This window comes from Chaetodon auriga, chromosome 2, assembly GCF_051107435.1.
Source record: "Chaetodon auriga isolate fChaAug3 chromosome 2, fChaAug3.hap1, whole genome shotgun sequence".
Taxonomy (NCBI): Eukaryota; Metazoa; Chordata; class Actinopteri; order Chaetodontiformes; family Chaetodontidae; genus Chaetodon; species Chaetodon auriga.
In genome coordinates, this window is record NC_135075.1 from 19856820 (window position 1) to 19873463 (window position 16644).

At 41.9% G+C, this 16644-nt stretch overlaps 1 protein-coding gene across 2 annotated transcripts; it reads right to left on the reverse strand.

The window, feature by feature from the left end:
- On the reverse strand, positions 1-7668 carry hrh1 (histamine receptor H1). 2 transcript variants are annotated; one of them, XM_076748107.1, is made up of 2 exons: positions 7597-7668; positions 1-3104 (listed from the first exon to the last, which is right to left on the reverse strand). In XM_076748107.1, the coding sequence occupies exon 2, from the start codon at positions 2868-2870 to the stop codon at positions 1233-1235; it is 1638 nt and encodes a 545-aa protein (XP_076604222.1). In that variant the 5' UTR covers positions 2871-3104; positions 7597-7668; the 3' UTR covers positions 1-1232. The 2 variants fall into 2 exon arrangements, with proteins under 2 accessions (XP_076604222.1, XP_076604232.1); XM_076748117.1 differs by having other exon boundaries at positions 7-2945; positions 7597-7630.
- Between the last annotated feature and the right edge of the window lie 8976 nt (positions 7669-16644).

Below are 16644 nucleotides of genomic sequence, written 5' to 3' on the forward strand. Positions count from 1 at the left end.
GGAATGGTGAAAATCATAACCCCTTTTAACTTCATAACAGGATTGCAGACGTAACCGTTTCTGTGCTTTGTCTCTAGAGCCTGATTGTTGCACTTTGTGTGTTTGTTCCAACTCTTTAATGAATACAAATGCATTTCATGAATCACAAATTATGGTTGCTTTTCCACACGACTGTGGAACCATATTTGTTGCTCTTTGGCTAATGACATTAAAAAGAGGCACTACATCACATCGTAGAATAGAAAAGTGTGTGAAAGGGCTGTTTTGTTAGAGGAAAAACGAAATCCTTCTTTTTGACAGAAGGATTTAAGTAGTTGTTATACTGACACCACCCATATGTAGGTATAAATTAGTAAGCTACTCTTACTTTTAGTTTTTCTCCATATTAAACATTTAATGATACACTCATCTGATTGCTTGATGATAATAAAGACCTGACAAACCACAACCAAGTGAAACAAGACCAAATATTTCTGTAGATTATCATTGTTAAGGTGGAATTAAATCATTTAAAGCTTGCAAGTTTAAAAACTCTAAAAAAAGAAGGGTGAGAGAGCAACTAAACAGATCCCAGATCAGCCTTCCCTGCGCTTACAGCTCAGCAGACACTTGGAAAGATTTGTGTTTTTCCTGGAATGACATTAAAGAGCACAACTAATGTCCCATATCGTGTTTTAATGATGAGAAAACAAAGTGAGACATAATCACAAATGCATGGCAGTGCTTGTAAAATGTGAAATCTTTCAGGATCATCCTGTAGCATTGTCACATCTCTGGTTCTGTCAGTGCATTAATAGTGCACAAACATAAATGAATAGAACGATCTTCTTTAAAAAAAAACATTTTTGACATAGTTTTCCCCTATTCTGGACCAGAGCCAAGACACTAGACTCATGCTCCTGTGTCTGAAGGCGAGAGATCAAATTCTTTTGAGTTTAAAGGTCTCTGGTCCAAGACACTCTTTATTATCATTAGCATATCATAGACAAAATAAATAACATTAATTTCAGACATTATCCTCAACTGCTGCTATGAGTGTGAACCAGCGGGCAGTAAGTTACAAACATAAGAGCAAACAGAAATAACTTACACTCAAAGTACATTTACAGTAGAAGCTACACGTAAAAAGCTCCCCCACGCACGGGTGTTTCAGACATTTAATGATGCATCAGTTGTTGTCTTCTTATCCGTGAACATCAGCAGCATGTAGACACCTCTGGGTTTGTTCTCTGTCACAAACGAATGTGCAGAATATTCTTGAAGACTCGTTTAAAGTTCCCATTGCACAGCGGGTATATAAAAGGGTTGAGAGTGGAGTTGATGTAACCTAGCCATATGGTAAACATGTGAAGGTCATGGTGCACGCACTCTCTGCAGAACGCCGTGACCATGAAAACTATGAAGTACGGTATCCAACACAGCATGAATGCCGCGATTATGAAGCCCAACTGCTTGGCGGCCTTATGCTCTTTGTGGATCCTCAGGCTTTGGATACGCTGACGTGATTGGTCAATAAACCTTTGCCACGTCTGTCTCAGGGTCACTGAATTTGCCGGGTCCAATTTGGCATCTTCAACCCTTTCCTCAGTCCAGGGCAGAGCGTGACTGGGGTCGTAGTTGTTGCAGAGCACAGAGGTGTATCTCTGCATGTCTGAAACCTGACTGATATCACAGACGCCGCTCACCGAGTTTGGCACTGTGACATGACATTCGTTTACAGATGCCTGAAGTTTGTTCTCGTTATTCCCCTCTGAGTACTTGACCTCCTGTGGCATGGCAGTCAGGGTAGTCACAGCGGCTGGCTGCTTCTCCTCAGGAGAGAAGGAGCACCGTTTGGCCTTTTGTGCCATTCTGAGTCGTTTTGTTGTGATAGCAAGAAATGAAGTCTGCTGGCACTTCACACCAATTTTTCTGTGCGATCTGGATGAGGCAGTTTTAGTTTTATCAGCATCCTCGAGGGAATACGGCTGATCAAGAGTGTTCTGGTCCAGCAGGCGTTGTTTTTTAGAAAGTTTCAGTGGAACCTCACATTCCCTTTTGGGTGATTTGGAGTCACTTTTCACAGGCGTTTGAACATTTTGTCCATTCTGATTTTCCCCGAATGAATCAGTCGGATGAATGATTCTCTCTCTGTCCCTGAGATGTTGCCTTACTGCCAAGTAGATGTGCGTGTAAAACCACAGCATCAAAATTGAAGGTACATAGAAGTTGAAGACGGCAGTAATGACCTTAAACCATGTGACGAAGCGGAAATCTGTGTCACATTTGTTCTCCTCCTCAGGTTTGAGGTCCACATGAGTGAAAGACCTCCATCCTAAAATGGGAATAATCCACATCATCGACAGCAGCCAGGCTCCAGAAATCATCACGCTGGCTTTTCCCCGCGTTCGATATTTCATGTATTTAAGCGGCTGTCTGACAGAGCGGTAACGATCCAAACAGAGGATGAAAAGGCTAAAAATCGAGGCTGTGCTCGCCACATAGTCCATGATTAGCCAGAACTGGCAGACAGCCCGCCCCAGCTTCCATTCATCCTCCAACAAATACACCAGGTTTAGAGGCATAACTGTGGTCCCCACGATGAGATCCGCCACAGACAGGCTGACAATGTAGAGGTTCCCGACGGTGTGGAGGCTCTTCTCCTTCTTCACGGCGTAGAGAACGAGCAGGTTCATCATGACTGTGAGGAGCGACAGAAGTCCCAGAGAGACCCCGAGCAGGGCGTTATGGAGGCGGTCATGGAGGGTCAGGGTGTGATTGCTCCTCACTGAGTCACCATCGAGGAGGACGCTCCAGCTGTTGTTGCTGTTATTGATGTAGCTGTTGAAGTGAGGAGGGTCTGAGGAAGGAGACAGACCAGATTCCATCATGGTAGGTGAGATGGTCAACTCTAGACCCAGTCACATTGTGGAAAACTGCAGCCCAGTGTGTCTTTCAGTATCAGCCTGTGTGGAACAGTAGATTTAATCAGATGAGGAAGGTGTATTTACTCAGCTAACATCCACTGGGCCTTTATGATTAACAATAAACCTTTATATACGGGAAAAGGCGTTAGTCTGTTGCCTTGTTAGTCCATTTGTCATAGAAATCCAGAGTGTTGACACCTGGAAAACATAAAGAAAGAACATTCAAATGAGTTACACAGTCACTTTCTCGTCTTAATGTTTGACTGTCACTGTGCAGAATGATGTATGTGCAGAGGCTGACACAAGAAGACATTTCTATTCATCAGCAGGGGGAGGAAAGTTTCTCTGTGATCGGAGTTTGAATTTAAGACGTGCCTGTCTGAGTGTGATTTTGTGACATAATAGCTCATTTGGAAGGCAATCGTTGTCCAATATGCCACTTACACAAGTAAGATGTAGGAACCTGAAGTCTCCAGTGCACATACACACCGAGGATAGATTTTTAACTCAAATAGGAGACGTCTTGTGTCTAGCAGTTAAAGTTTGGATTGTTCAGCGAGGAAGAAAGAGTGGATGAAATTGTCCTGGAGGAGGAAATATTCAGATCCTTTACTTAAGAAAAAGTACCAACAAATACATTTAAAATACTCCTTTAATGCTTATTAAATGAAAGTACAGAAGTATTATCAGCAAAACGTACTTACAGAATCAAAAGTAAAAATACTAATTAAGCAGGAAAATGGTCCCAGCGGCTGATATGTTATTAAATACTGCTGCATAAATTTAAATGAAAGCATCTGAGAAGCTGGTGAGGGGAAATATGTCTCTGGTGGAACAACTTAAAACTCAGAGACATGTGAAATGTGATGAGGGACCCCAGCTACACACTGCTAGTATGTAAAATCTTTATCTGAGAAGTAACTAGTTACTATTAGTACAAAAACACTGTATTTATCACCCATGTCTTACTCAATTCAAAATGTTCCACTGTGAAACTGAGCCAACCTTCTCAAGGCAATATCATTTTTATACTCCATTTTTATAGTATATAAATATTTCTATACTGTCTGTAACAACATAATTTCCAGGGTGTGGGATCAATAAAGTTTTATCTCACCTTATAGCTGTTAAAGATAAATGCAGTGGAGTTATATTTCCCTCTAAATGTTGTTATGTTACATTAAATGGAATTACTCAAGTAAAATTAAGCATTTGAGTGACTGTACTTAGCTCATTTCCACTACTGAGTTGTGTTAACTTTTTGTGGAAAAACCATATTAGACACAATCTGTTAAAAGAAAAATAAAATGTCTGGAGGGCTCAGAAACAAGACAAACAAGAAACTTAAATACAGCTCCACTCCTGCTGCTGTACTCTTTTTGCTTTTCTGATTCGGATCCACGGTATTAATAGGCTAAAGTCTCTCTTGCTCTTTCTTTTTCACTGTCCAGCTGGCTTTCTTCAACACTCACATAAAGGGAAAGTGGCAAATCCCATCAATGACACAGCAGTGGACAAACTGTGATTGGAGGAAAGACGGCGCGGACATGCTGCCGGTGCTGTGTGATGGACTCTGTGTCTTAGGTTTCATTAAATCCTACATGACACCATGTCTGATCAAACGAGTCTGCAAAGCACGGCAAGAGGCCTCACATTCAAACATTCAATAGACTGCAGGAAAAGCACTTATCTCCACTGTTTCGGGTATCGACTTTTAAGAGAGTAGACTGAAATAAACCGTTGCCATGGAGGCAGGTGGGCGTTTCTGTGCATAGCTTGTGCAGACTTCTCGTTCTGTGGTTAATCTGTGAATTGGAATAAGTCATCCGGCCTTTTCAAGACCTTCAGATTCAAACCTAAGTGTAAAACATGACGTAGACGTTTTTTTTTCCTCCACCAAAAGCCAATTATCCTGCGTGCACTCGGCCAATAAGACGTCACATCCCACGCATGTCAAGTAATTCCTCACCCCACACACACACACACACAAAAAAAAAAACTATGAGATGCTGGAATTTAAAGTGCTATAAATCAAAATCCACATGACTGAGTGTACAACAAACAGCTAAATGTGTGAGTTTGCCAAAAAAAAACAAAACCCCTAAATCTTAATCATTGAAGACAGAGAGAGGGAGGAAGGAAACTGTTAATCTAATCTGTCAATCAATTGATCTGTCTTTTTTTTTTTTTCCCTGTATATCTGCGTCTGCTTACTCACTCAACACACTCAGGAGGAGAGAGAAAAAAAAATACACCAAGCTCACATGGGCTTAATGATTAGCGGGAGATGCTTCAACAGCAGTGGGGGCTGAAAGGTTTTCAGCAGAGCATCGTCAGTGACTGACTCACTCTAACTGTCATTGTGGTTTTGATTTTAAAATTGGGAAATGTTGGGAAATTGAAAACTTGCTTGCTGTCGTCACCCCATCTTCACGTTAGACCTATTCAACAGATGAATGAGCCAGAGAGGCTGTAAATCTCGGAAGAGCCTATCCTGTGGATGCTGAATGACGGACGATGAGTCTCCACCGACTTCCAGCTTCATCACTAAATCAAGTGGAGACGCTGACGGGAGAAAGATTGTCTGCTGAGGATGAAACTAAATATCAGAAGGGGGAAGAAAGGCGATTTGAGTGACTTTGGCAGGTTTGAATATTTCAGAAACTGCTGACTTACTGGGATTTTCATACACAACAACCATCTTACGGAGAAAGATCAGATATAAGAGGACTTATCCAGTGAGCGCGAGGATTTTTTGAGTGAAAATGCTGTGTTGACGGCCGAGGTCAGGAGAGTGGCCAGACTGGTTCTAGCTGATAGAAAGGCAGCAGAAGTATTAAGGTTATTTACTTCAGTAAAAGTACTAATACCACACAGTGACAGTAAAAGTCCTGCATTGAAAATATCACTGAAGTGAAAGTATGTAAATATAATCAAGAAAATGTACTTTAAGTATGAAAAGTAAAAGTACTCCTAAAAATGTCTTCTGGGACTGTTTTAGGATTATTTTCATTTTGGATCTGCTTAATATTTTCTACATTAATCAACTGTTTGTTTGGTTTGTACAAATTCAGAAAATAGTGAGAACCGCTCTCAGTCCAAAGTGACACCTTCACAGTGTCACTTTGGACAGTCCAAACCTCAATATGGTTGAAAATAGCCAGAAAATCTTTAGATTTGTGAAGCTGAAACCATGAAATGTTTTAAACAATTATAAAAACAGTTACATTTCCTCTCGATCTGTGAATGGATTCATGGATCTTAATTTATGAAGTTACTTGTAACTGAATCAGTCAGATAATGAAAGTGAAGTATAGTAGTGAAGTATAAAGTGGGATGTATGAAAAGATTTAAGCAAAGTGCAGGTACCTCAAATGTGTACTGACAGTAAGTAAAGTATTTGAGTAAATGTACTTTATTACATTCCACCACTGGGCGACAGTAACTCAAATAATCAGTGGTTACAGCTGCAGAAAAGCATCTCCGAACGCAAAACACGTCCAGCGCTGGAGCAGCTGGGGACCACCGGGTGAAGACCACGCTTGTCAGCTGACAGGAAACTGGGGCACAAATTGTCTCAGCCTCGCCAAAACCGGACAATAGAAGGCTGAAAAATCGTTTCCTGGACTGATGAGTCTCTATTTCAGCTGCGGGTCAGAATTACTGAAAAACACTGAGTATAGCTGCTGACCACGCGTCCATCCCTTCAGACCTCAGTGTGCCCATCTCCAAACATCTGCTTCCAGCAGGTTAACGCCCGTGTCACAATAATAAGAATAAGAATAAAAATAATCAAATCATCTCAAACTGGTTTCCTGAGCATGACAACGATTAAGTTGACTGTGCTCAGATGGCCTCCACAGTCACCACACCTCAGCCCAGCAGGGCAGCGGTGGGATGCGGTGGAACGGGAGACTGGCATCGTGGATGCGCATCCGACAGATCTGCAGCCACGATGACAGCATGGACCAAAATCTCCGAGGAGTGTTTCAGCACTTCTACGCGAGGTGTGTCTAATGAAGTAAAATATTTTGAGCCTCACACAAGCCACTTTATTTGATGCCACTCAATTAGTAGACACTTGTTTGTTGTGCCTTCCTGAAATCTCTTTGGCTTCTGCATCTGAAATCTGTGACATTTCCCTCGCTCTGTTTATACCCTCAGTGTTTACACATGAACTGCCTCCGCAACACAAATATTTAAGAACCGTATTACTCACTGAATTCGCAAAGAATAACAAGATAAACAACGATGGGACAGCAGAAAGAAACCATAAAAAACCGCTGCGTGTTTACTGCGTGTGAGCGGCGCACTTCTTATCGCTCCAGAGAAGGGCAGGATATTCATCCAGCACTTGGCTAATTGTTCATGATGATCAGTAATGACCGCTGCCTCTCTGATTTCATTACAAAGAGCGGGAACACAGATCAGTCGTGATATCTTTTGCTCTGTAGAGACCTGCAGACCATTTATCAAAATGAATAAAGGCTCTCGTGCCAAATCCTACAAGTCGGTGCGCAGGAACCACCTGTGGAGCCGCGGCGGGATCATCTCACATGAAAACTTTCAGCAGTCAACACATGCATAGAGGCTGTAACCGCAGTCGGACAGTGAAATGGCTTCATGTCAGCTGTCATATTAAAAGTTGATCATTTAAGTTTTAGCATCACAGTGAGAGTTTCAGACTTACCAGGTTTGTGCGTGAATCCCAGCCTGTATTCCGGGTCAGAAAACGAGTGAAGGACAGAGGCTGGACTTGCAAAGAAAAACTCTCTCTCTCTCTCTCTCTCTCTCTCTCTCTCTCTCTCTCTCTCACCCCCACAGCTCTAGACTGAACACAGACTTTGGAGTTTATATGATCCACCCCTGAACAATTTCAGCGATAAAGATTTTTACTGGCAGGGTTTTTTTCACCTGATGTTGGTGGCGCATTATGATCCGCAGTGCAATGATTCACTGTATGATTCACTGTACAGTTAATTACAGGCACACTGTGAGCAGTGGGGGGGAGGCGGGGGGCGTAACCTCCTCCTTGAACCCAGTGAAATCTGGACATTAGTGGAATAAAAAAAAAAAAAAAAAAGCTGCCGGGGGTCGATCAATTCTGAGGTTTAAGCTCTACAGGTTTGTAAAACATCTCTTTAAATCTCTAAACTTTTATTTACAGCTGAGACATTCAATGGAAATCCTGCATGGGTGAGAGGTGAGGGTGGGTGCTGCGTGGATTATTAATATGGGAGATGGGGACAGCAGAAACAAGGGACCATGGTAACATCATGAATTCCTCCAAACTCAGCATGCAGCATGCACCGAACAGTGCCAGCTGTCTTCCAAAAAGGCACAGCTGCTGTGGACTCCATCAGTGCTGAGTGGGTGCGAACAGGTTCGCTCAGCAAGCGAATAGAGCGAATTTGGGCTGCTGACCTGGTTTCACGCGTCTTTTGCATATTATTCCATTTGCTTCCTCACCTGAAGGGCCACCTGCTCCAGCTATATGGCTCACCAGCTGTCTTAGAGCAGCATGTCCACCCACACCAATGTGCGTCTGAGCGTTGTCAGTGTCTGTGCAGGACATAAAGAGGACTGCTTTATCTCGGGGGTATGCCAACAACTATGTCTCAGCTTAAGAAAAATGTGGCTTTGCGAGGTGTGAATCATGATGCATTTCCTTTGGGAAGAGTCCAAGGAAGTAGCCTGCAGCAAAAATCAACACATCCTATCTGGAAAGTAAAAATAGTCTTTTAATGTGTCAAAGTAGCAGCATTAAAGCAAAACCAGTGGCCTTGCTGTAGCATTTCTGTTGCCACAAGTTTTATTACACCTGCGTCTGATCGAGAAAGTCTTATTTATTTGTGGGTACATGTATATGTATCTTGGTATGGTTTTGCTTACAATCTCTTATTACCCAAAAGAAGCTGTTTCATTATCACGCACTGCTCACTCCATCCTTGCTTGTGAACGACTGAGCCTTTCCAGGATGCCCCTTTCATACCCAATCATGATTCTATCACCTGTTACCAATGAGCCTGTTTACCTGTGGAATAATCCAAACAGGTGTTTTTGGAGCATTCCTCATCTTTCTCATTCCGTAGTTGCTCCTGTCCCATCAAATTCAGAATAAGCAGATATTTACAAAAATCAATGAAGCTGATGAGGTCAGACATCAGATGTATTGTCTTTGTACTGTTTCCAACTGAGCGCATGTTAAAAAGGAACAGCAAATGATCACATTCTGCTCTGTTTGTTTTGCACAGCGTTTCAGCCTTTCTGGAATCCGGATTGGATTTCTCACTGTCGCTTTCAATAAAGTTGGACTCTCAGTTTCCTCCTCAAACAATAAAAACACACTCATCTTTCAGGGGTTAATAATGTCTAGTGTTAGCTGTTGCCTTCACGGTCAACACGAACTCAGCATGAACTGATATGACATTTGCCAACTGTGAATCCTGATTGTCTGTTGGGACAGTGTGTACCCTCAAAGGCACTGCGGAGATAACAAAATATCAAGCATTCAGCACATCTCACAGCAGCGAGGCGATGAGGCTCATAATGACCCTGCTAATGTGCTGATTCTGAGAATTAGTCCAGGGTCCATCCTGGACTCCTCTGGGCTTTGTGCCGTTATGAAATGGCTACTTGGCCAAAGGGAGTTGTGATGTGTGTGAGGCGACTGCGAGGGAAAGTTCACGAGGTCAGAAAACTCAAGCCGTTTCTTTTTGTTGCGAGTATTATACATACAGGAAATGTCTGAATATATATTTATGATGAGGTGTCTTTAACAATTCAACGCTGAGCCTGATGTGTCAGAGAGGGGAGACGTTTCCTCCAGCTGAACTTTGATTCAGTTTTTTTCATCTGTATGCAAGCAACAGGTCAAGAAATACAGACATTGGAAAATAAAAGCTTTTGCCTCATGGTGGCATTAAAAGAAAGGTCACAGACACTAAAGTCAATAGATTTTCCCCTCTTGGGAATGTGAGTGTGTTTACTGGATTTTATACCACTCGTAACGTCTCTCAGCCAGGAAGCTGAGAGCAGCTGTGCTTTGTCATAATTCAGTCTTAACCTATTAGTTTGAGATCATCTTGAGATAACAGATGACTTGATTTACTCATCTTTTCTGATAATGTGGTAGAAATGAGAACTTAAGGAGATGACACAACACTTTTAAACAAGATCCACATGCAGTATTTAAACATTACGTAAAACACTTGAGCACACTGAACATCATCTATTTCAAAGATGACTGAATTAGGAATACGGTATACACACTGTATAAATATACACATGCGTAAATGTTGCCAAAATATTCATGAGCTGATCGGTCCTGGTAATATGTGACATAACCTTTATGTCCCAGTGACAGCGCAAATGTTCTGATGATGTTAATGTTCTGTTATGTTCAAGTAACTGCAGTGAAAATTAAACTTCCACTGACTGAAGAAGACTGTCAGCGTGTGGATCTGCAGTTTCCCCTTCTTTCCCTGTTGTGTCTTTATGTTTCCCTCTCCCTCTGTCTCCTGTTAACCTCTCCCCTCTCTGTTGTTTATGTGTGTGTTTCGCTGCGGGGCGTGGCTCACAGGTTGGAGTCCACCTCCTGTTCTCCTGAGCTCACCTGTTCACAATCGGATGATCGAGACCCTCCTGCTGCCACAGTATATAATGTCTGCGCTCAGGTGCCAAACTGTCGCCTGCTTCAGTCCATCCTCTGTCTCTCTTGAAACCATTGACTTTTTACTCAACTCCGGCCTCCCTGTCTGAGTTTAGTTTTTGGGTCCTTTTGTACAAAACAGTGAGATGAGGTTGTCTGTCTGCTTAGCATTACTGTGTATTAACTGCTTGCATTGCACACATCCTAAGTTGCATGTGGCTTGCCTCACTCCTCTCAGCTTTTTATCCTGCTCAGCTGCTGCATGTTTTTGCCTGCTGTTATATTTTTACACGCTGTGTATTTTATCATTTCACCATTTGAATGGATAATTTCCCATCAGGCCAAGGGACAACAGTTTGAAAATTAGCTGGCTATCACTGGCCCACTTACAGTGATGGTGATCAGTGTGCAGGTGTTTTCATTTATTTTAGGCAGGGCAGACCTCTCCTCGGGGACTGTGTGGGCACGTCTCCATCCTCACCCTCCGGGTTGTTTTGATGCACCTGTTAGGTTGAGACAAACGACCTCTCCTGGAGTTTGATGACCATAGCAAACCCCTACCATCACTCTGGCCAACTTCAGCCTGAGAAGAAGTCAGAGTCATTCGTCTTAAAACCTTTTCTACACACGGGCTGTGCTGCAAAAACATGTCACAACAGCAGCAGCTGTGCAGACAGCTGCATACTTGAACTGCTGCAAGAGGCTGTGGGTCACTGTTGCCGTTAAACAGCAGGTGTAGGCGGCATTGACTACGTAAGGAGGAAACTGATGAGGATGAGAAAATCACAGTTGAAAGATGTCTAGTGAAGACAGTGGAGCAGTTTCAACAGGTATTTTGTGTTACACCTGCTCCTTCTCAAGCAGTCCTAACAATGAATTCTTGATGCTTATATCAGTCTTGCTACATGAAGCACTGGATGCAGAAACAAAATCATCAAATCTGTGTTCCCTGCCATCCCTACAGGAAAAGCTGCGGGTGAAGAGGTGATGAAAAGAAAGGAAGGAAGGAAGGAAGGAAGGGAGGGAGGGAGGGAGGGAGGGAGGGAGGGTGAGAGGGAGAAAAGAAGGTTGAAATGAAAAGAGGAAGGTTCAAAGAAAGGAACAGGAGCTTGTGTGTATTTGTGTGTGTGCGTGTGGATTAAGGAGAAGACCAGGAGGATGTGGTAACCTAAATCAGAAAAATATGAAAAAAGTGACAGTCGATGACAAGAGAAGTGACCACAAAATCTGCAGATATTGAATTCCTGGACCTCCTTTCAGAAAATCCCTCTTTAAACAAACACCATGAAGGTAGCCGAGCTGCTCTGTGGCCAAAAAGCTGCGTGAACGTTTTCATGAAAACAGGAAGCCGGCCATTGTTTACCAACAGCCTCATTGCCTAGTTTGCCTCCTGTGGATGAAGATAAAAATGTCTTAGCTCATGAGAGGAGAGGCACAACAGGGTAGCCGTGGCATAAATGAGCCACCAGAGACTTTTTTATGGGTTAATCAATATCTGTATTCTATAATTCATACGCAGTCGGTGTAATATGTCGTCACCATCATCCAAACTGTACATAAATGAAGATTTAAACTGGCACACTGTGATGCGAATCTGCAGTAGTGACAAGGTTTTCTATTTCTGCTGCACAGCTGTGTCTGAGTAATCTGATTTCTTCAGCGTGTGTGTTGAGTGTTGTGTGTATGCACCTATTTGTAATGAGAATGTGTGTATTCAAATCTGTGTGTGTGAATGAGTGCAGAGGTCTTCCTAATTTCATTAAGGTCAATCTGTACTACGGGGGCCCATAACAGCCCATAATTACTGAGAGAAGGGAAAGAAACAGGCCAGTTAGTGGGCATTGTTGAGTGGGGTGATTATATCTTTCAAATTAAGATGCCTCTAATGGACGTCATCGCTCACAGACATCACTTGTATTATTTATGCTACTGATTTTTAGAAATGATTTGCCAAAACTGAATGCCTATGTCCCTCTTTGATATTAAACATTTATTGTGCATATCAAGAAGTTTTTTTTCTATTTGGCAAAAAGCAATCTCTCTCGTGGTTCTTCGCACTGTGCAACCATGTCTGAGTTTTGTGGGCCAACAGTGACATCTGCTGGTCAAGCCTGTACCTGCTGAAATATTCCTTAAAAGAGGTCTGGCCACATCATTTTGCACTGGATGTGGCAATATGCTGGACATTTATCCTTTCATAAAACAAATCAAAGCTCCTTTTATTACTTGGCGTCATCATAACCTTCAGTAAATCTTCTGTGAACTCAAGACCAAACAGTTAATCTCCAGTATTAATCGTGGCCGCCTGCAGATCATAGTCTCTGAAAATAATAAGAGGAGAAGATCATCGGCTAATCTCCCTTCACATGTGGGATTTACTCTCCTGTTTGCACTCGGAGTTGACTTTGTAACAGTCTGATCAGCTTCTGTAAACAAACCCATCAATTGTCAACTCTTTGTGGTGAAAAGAAAGCTGAACCTTAAAGCCAGCTAGTACTGAAGCAGACACCAGGCTGCTGATCATTACATCGACACAGTGTGGTTTCCTCTTTATTTTATGATATATACACTGCAGGAAGTGGAGTGGATGCTCATTTCCTCCATCCTCCCATTCCTCCTCGTTCCCCCCTTCCCATCTTTTCCCCATCCTTTACTCCTCCTCACATGTTCCTCCCTCCAGCTCTCTCTCTTCCCTCTTTTCTCTTGCCAATTTCGACACCTCCTTCCTTCTTTCGCTGCAGCTGTTCCTACCTGTCCAATTCTGTCACATCGTTTAGGATGTTCTTTGCACATTTTCTGAGACTCCTGATATCATAAAAATTACAAAATGGGTCACACTGATTGTTTCAACCAGTGTGTCGCCAGATCCTGTAATACTGACACAGCAGAGTCCCGCAGTGATGGAGGAGGTGTTCACATCAGGAGTCCTGCATTGAAAATGGTACTGAAGTAAAAGTATTATTCAGAAAATGTACTCAATGGAGAAAAGTGGCCCCTTTGGCTGTAATTATATCCAGAGATTGTTATTACTCATACAATATGTGTGAGCTGCAAGCAGCTTTTTTCTGTTGTGGTCAGTTCAGATGAAGCTAATTTTACAAGCAGCAATGCAAAACCTAAAAAATCTTCAATGTACTGTGATTTTAGATGAAGAAAAGCCTCAAATTCTTACATTTGAGAAGCTAAAATTAGAGAATGTTTGACAATGATTAACCAGTTATCGAAAGATGTTGCAGATTAATCAGTTCAACTCTAATTTGATACTCGTTTAGGTAGTCAAATCAATGGTAATGTATCATTCTTTTTTATGACCTCTTCATACTGTAGAACTTAATAAAATAAATCATAATTACAGCTGACAAATAATTATAATGGAGTTAAAGGTACAATATTTACCTGTGAACTGTGGAGTATTAAGCGAAACGGAAGTGCTCAAGTAAAATACAGGTACCTCAAACTTGTAATTAAGTACAGTACTTGAGTAAATACTGTGTTACATTCCACTGCTAGAGTGGATTAGTCAGTAGTGAGCTCCCCTTTCAAGCAGAGGAATATAAAAAAAGCATCTGTCCTTCTGAAGTGTCCTTGAGCAAAACACTTAATCCTCACCAGCTCCAGTGATTTGGATTTGTAACAGTGTCTGCTGTGCCGCATGAACCAAATCTCTTCAAACAGAGAGCGGCGTTAACATGTAATTTCAGCACTTAGTCATGTTATTTTGATGACACATTTATCTTCAGCATGAAACCACTTCAGCACGTAAAAGGAATGAGGTTTTTTTTTTTTTTTCTTAATCAGAAACTGTGTTTCATCACATCATTTAAATTGTTTCTTTTCTTATTAAAATGTGCAGGATGAGTGCAGCAATTTCCAAAATGAGTAAAAAATGATTACAAAACATCTTCTTTGACATGTTGCGTCAGCCAGACAATTTGAATAAGGTCATCAATCTGCCTTCCAGTTGACTTGATTTCAACATTTTGTCGGCATGTCAGCATTTTTCCAGCCGTGCTGCATCTGATAAGAGCTTTTGTCAGGCTGCATATCAGAGCCCTCTTCAGCGGCAGTCTTTTGCCGTCGTTGAGCTGAGCCGACTGGCATTAACTAGGATGACAGAGGCCCACTTCATACGCCCTCCACATCATTTTCACTTTCCTTTTTATAAACCTCTCATCAGCCTCCCCCTCTCTCTCTCGCTCACTCTCCCACTCGCTCCCCCCATCTTTCTCTCAAATCCCTCTTCTCTCCCCTCTTCCACTTAATTTTCTCCAATTTACTCCGCTTCCCCCACCTCCTCTCCTCTTGCCGCCTTCCTCCATCCCTCAGTCTCTTGGGCATTTTGCAGTCACATAGTCAGGCATGTGAGGTGAAGGACTTATGTAATCTGCTCTCTCCATACAGTCTCTTTTTCTCTGTCTGTCTGTCTTTTTCTCTTCAGTGGTGCTAATTTAACAATGAAGTGGAGGCAAATTCACCTCTTGTCTTTCTGTGGAAGAATCCTATTGTAAATGACAGCTGAATGTCTACTGATTGTGTCATTTCCCTGTCTGTCACAGGAATGAGGTACATGTTATCTTTCACAGTTTTTCTTCATATATGCTGCAGCAATGTGATTTTTTTTTTTTTAAATGACCTAATAATTAAAATAATCATATGTATTTTGAAGAATTGCAGACACATGCAGTCTCATTTCCTCTTATCCTGGTGTAAGATATTATGCTGAGTACCGATGAGCTGGAAATTAATTTTTGCAGTTGAAAAATTTCTCAATGTTGGAAAAAAAAGGCAAACAAACCAAGAGCTTAATCCAGCCTGAGTAAGCAGAAATAGTGAGGTGTTAGCATATTGGATAATTCCATCCCAGCAAACAGCCGGCAATGTGGAGGTAGGCAATATTCAGTCAAATCCATGTGAAAGATAGCAGAGGCTCATCATGCAAGTCTATCCATCCTGAAATTCAATTTATTTTCCTTCAGTTATACCTTAGAAAAAACCTGGTCTGAATGAGAACTGGCTGACTGGGGACTTGAGGTATTTTATCACATGAGCTCCCAAATAAGTGATACATATATTCTGTATATGTGATATTCTGAATTGTAAATAAATGAGGTAATTGCAAAAGTGTACAGATTGTGTTTACCTTTTCGTATTTTTTATTTTTTTTTTGCCAGTAACAATGATTTGTCATTGAGGTCAGTTAAAAGACCAAATGTGATGAGCATGTTTAAATTACACCCTAAATATGATCAACAAACAAAGAATGCAGAAGGAGTTCACTGAAACACTGATGATGCAGATTCATATACAGAGAAGAATCTATGCTGGCTGAGATACAACTCCAAAATGCTAATTTCTACTGAGCATCTGACTCAGTTCTTGTTGTCTAAGACAGACACTGTGCACAGCGTGAATGTGTGTATGACTGTGTGTGTGTGTGTGTGCGTGTGTGTGTGTGCGTGTGCATGTGCTGCATGTGTGTCTGTGTGTGGGTGCCTGAGTGGTGGATTGACTTGAACCCAGGGGCAGTCCTTGAATAGACAGACTCACTCATCTGTTTCTAATGAAGAATATTGCACTGCACTGGACACAGACAAAAGCCTCGTCCTCACACATATAATCAAACACACACACGCACACACATGTGTCAAACATGCATACTTATTGGTACACACAGCAATGCATTGCACGCAGACACGCATGCATCTATACAACACGTGCCTATGACGGAGTCTGCTGATCCTGCAGGCCCCATTGAACAGTTTCTGGGCTTTAGCTCACACAGACACACACATTGAAATAATACACACAAAGCGCATGTACAAACACACCAACAGAGAGATTGGCATGATTGCGTTATGTTTTGAAATCCTGTCCACATACGTAAAAAGATAAAACCAAGATAAAACATAACATTTGATCAATAGCAACAAGATATAACAGAATAGTTTGCTTATCAAGTCATCAGTAACTAAAATGTGTATTCTGTGCATGTCCACATCAAAGCAGAGAGACTTCTTGATTTGGTGGTGTTGATGGCTCTCGCCCGCCGCCAACTCTCATTCGCTGTCACGCAGTTGCTGGCAGGCT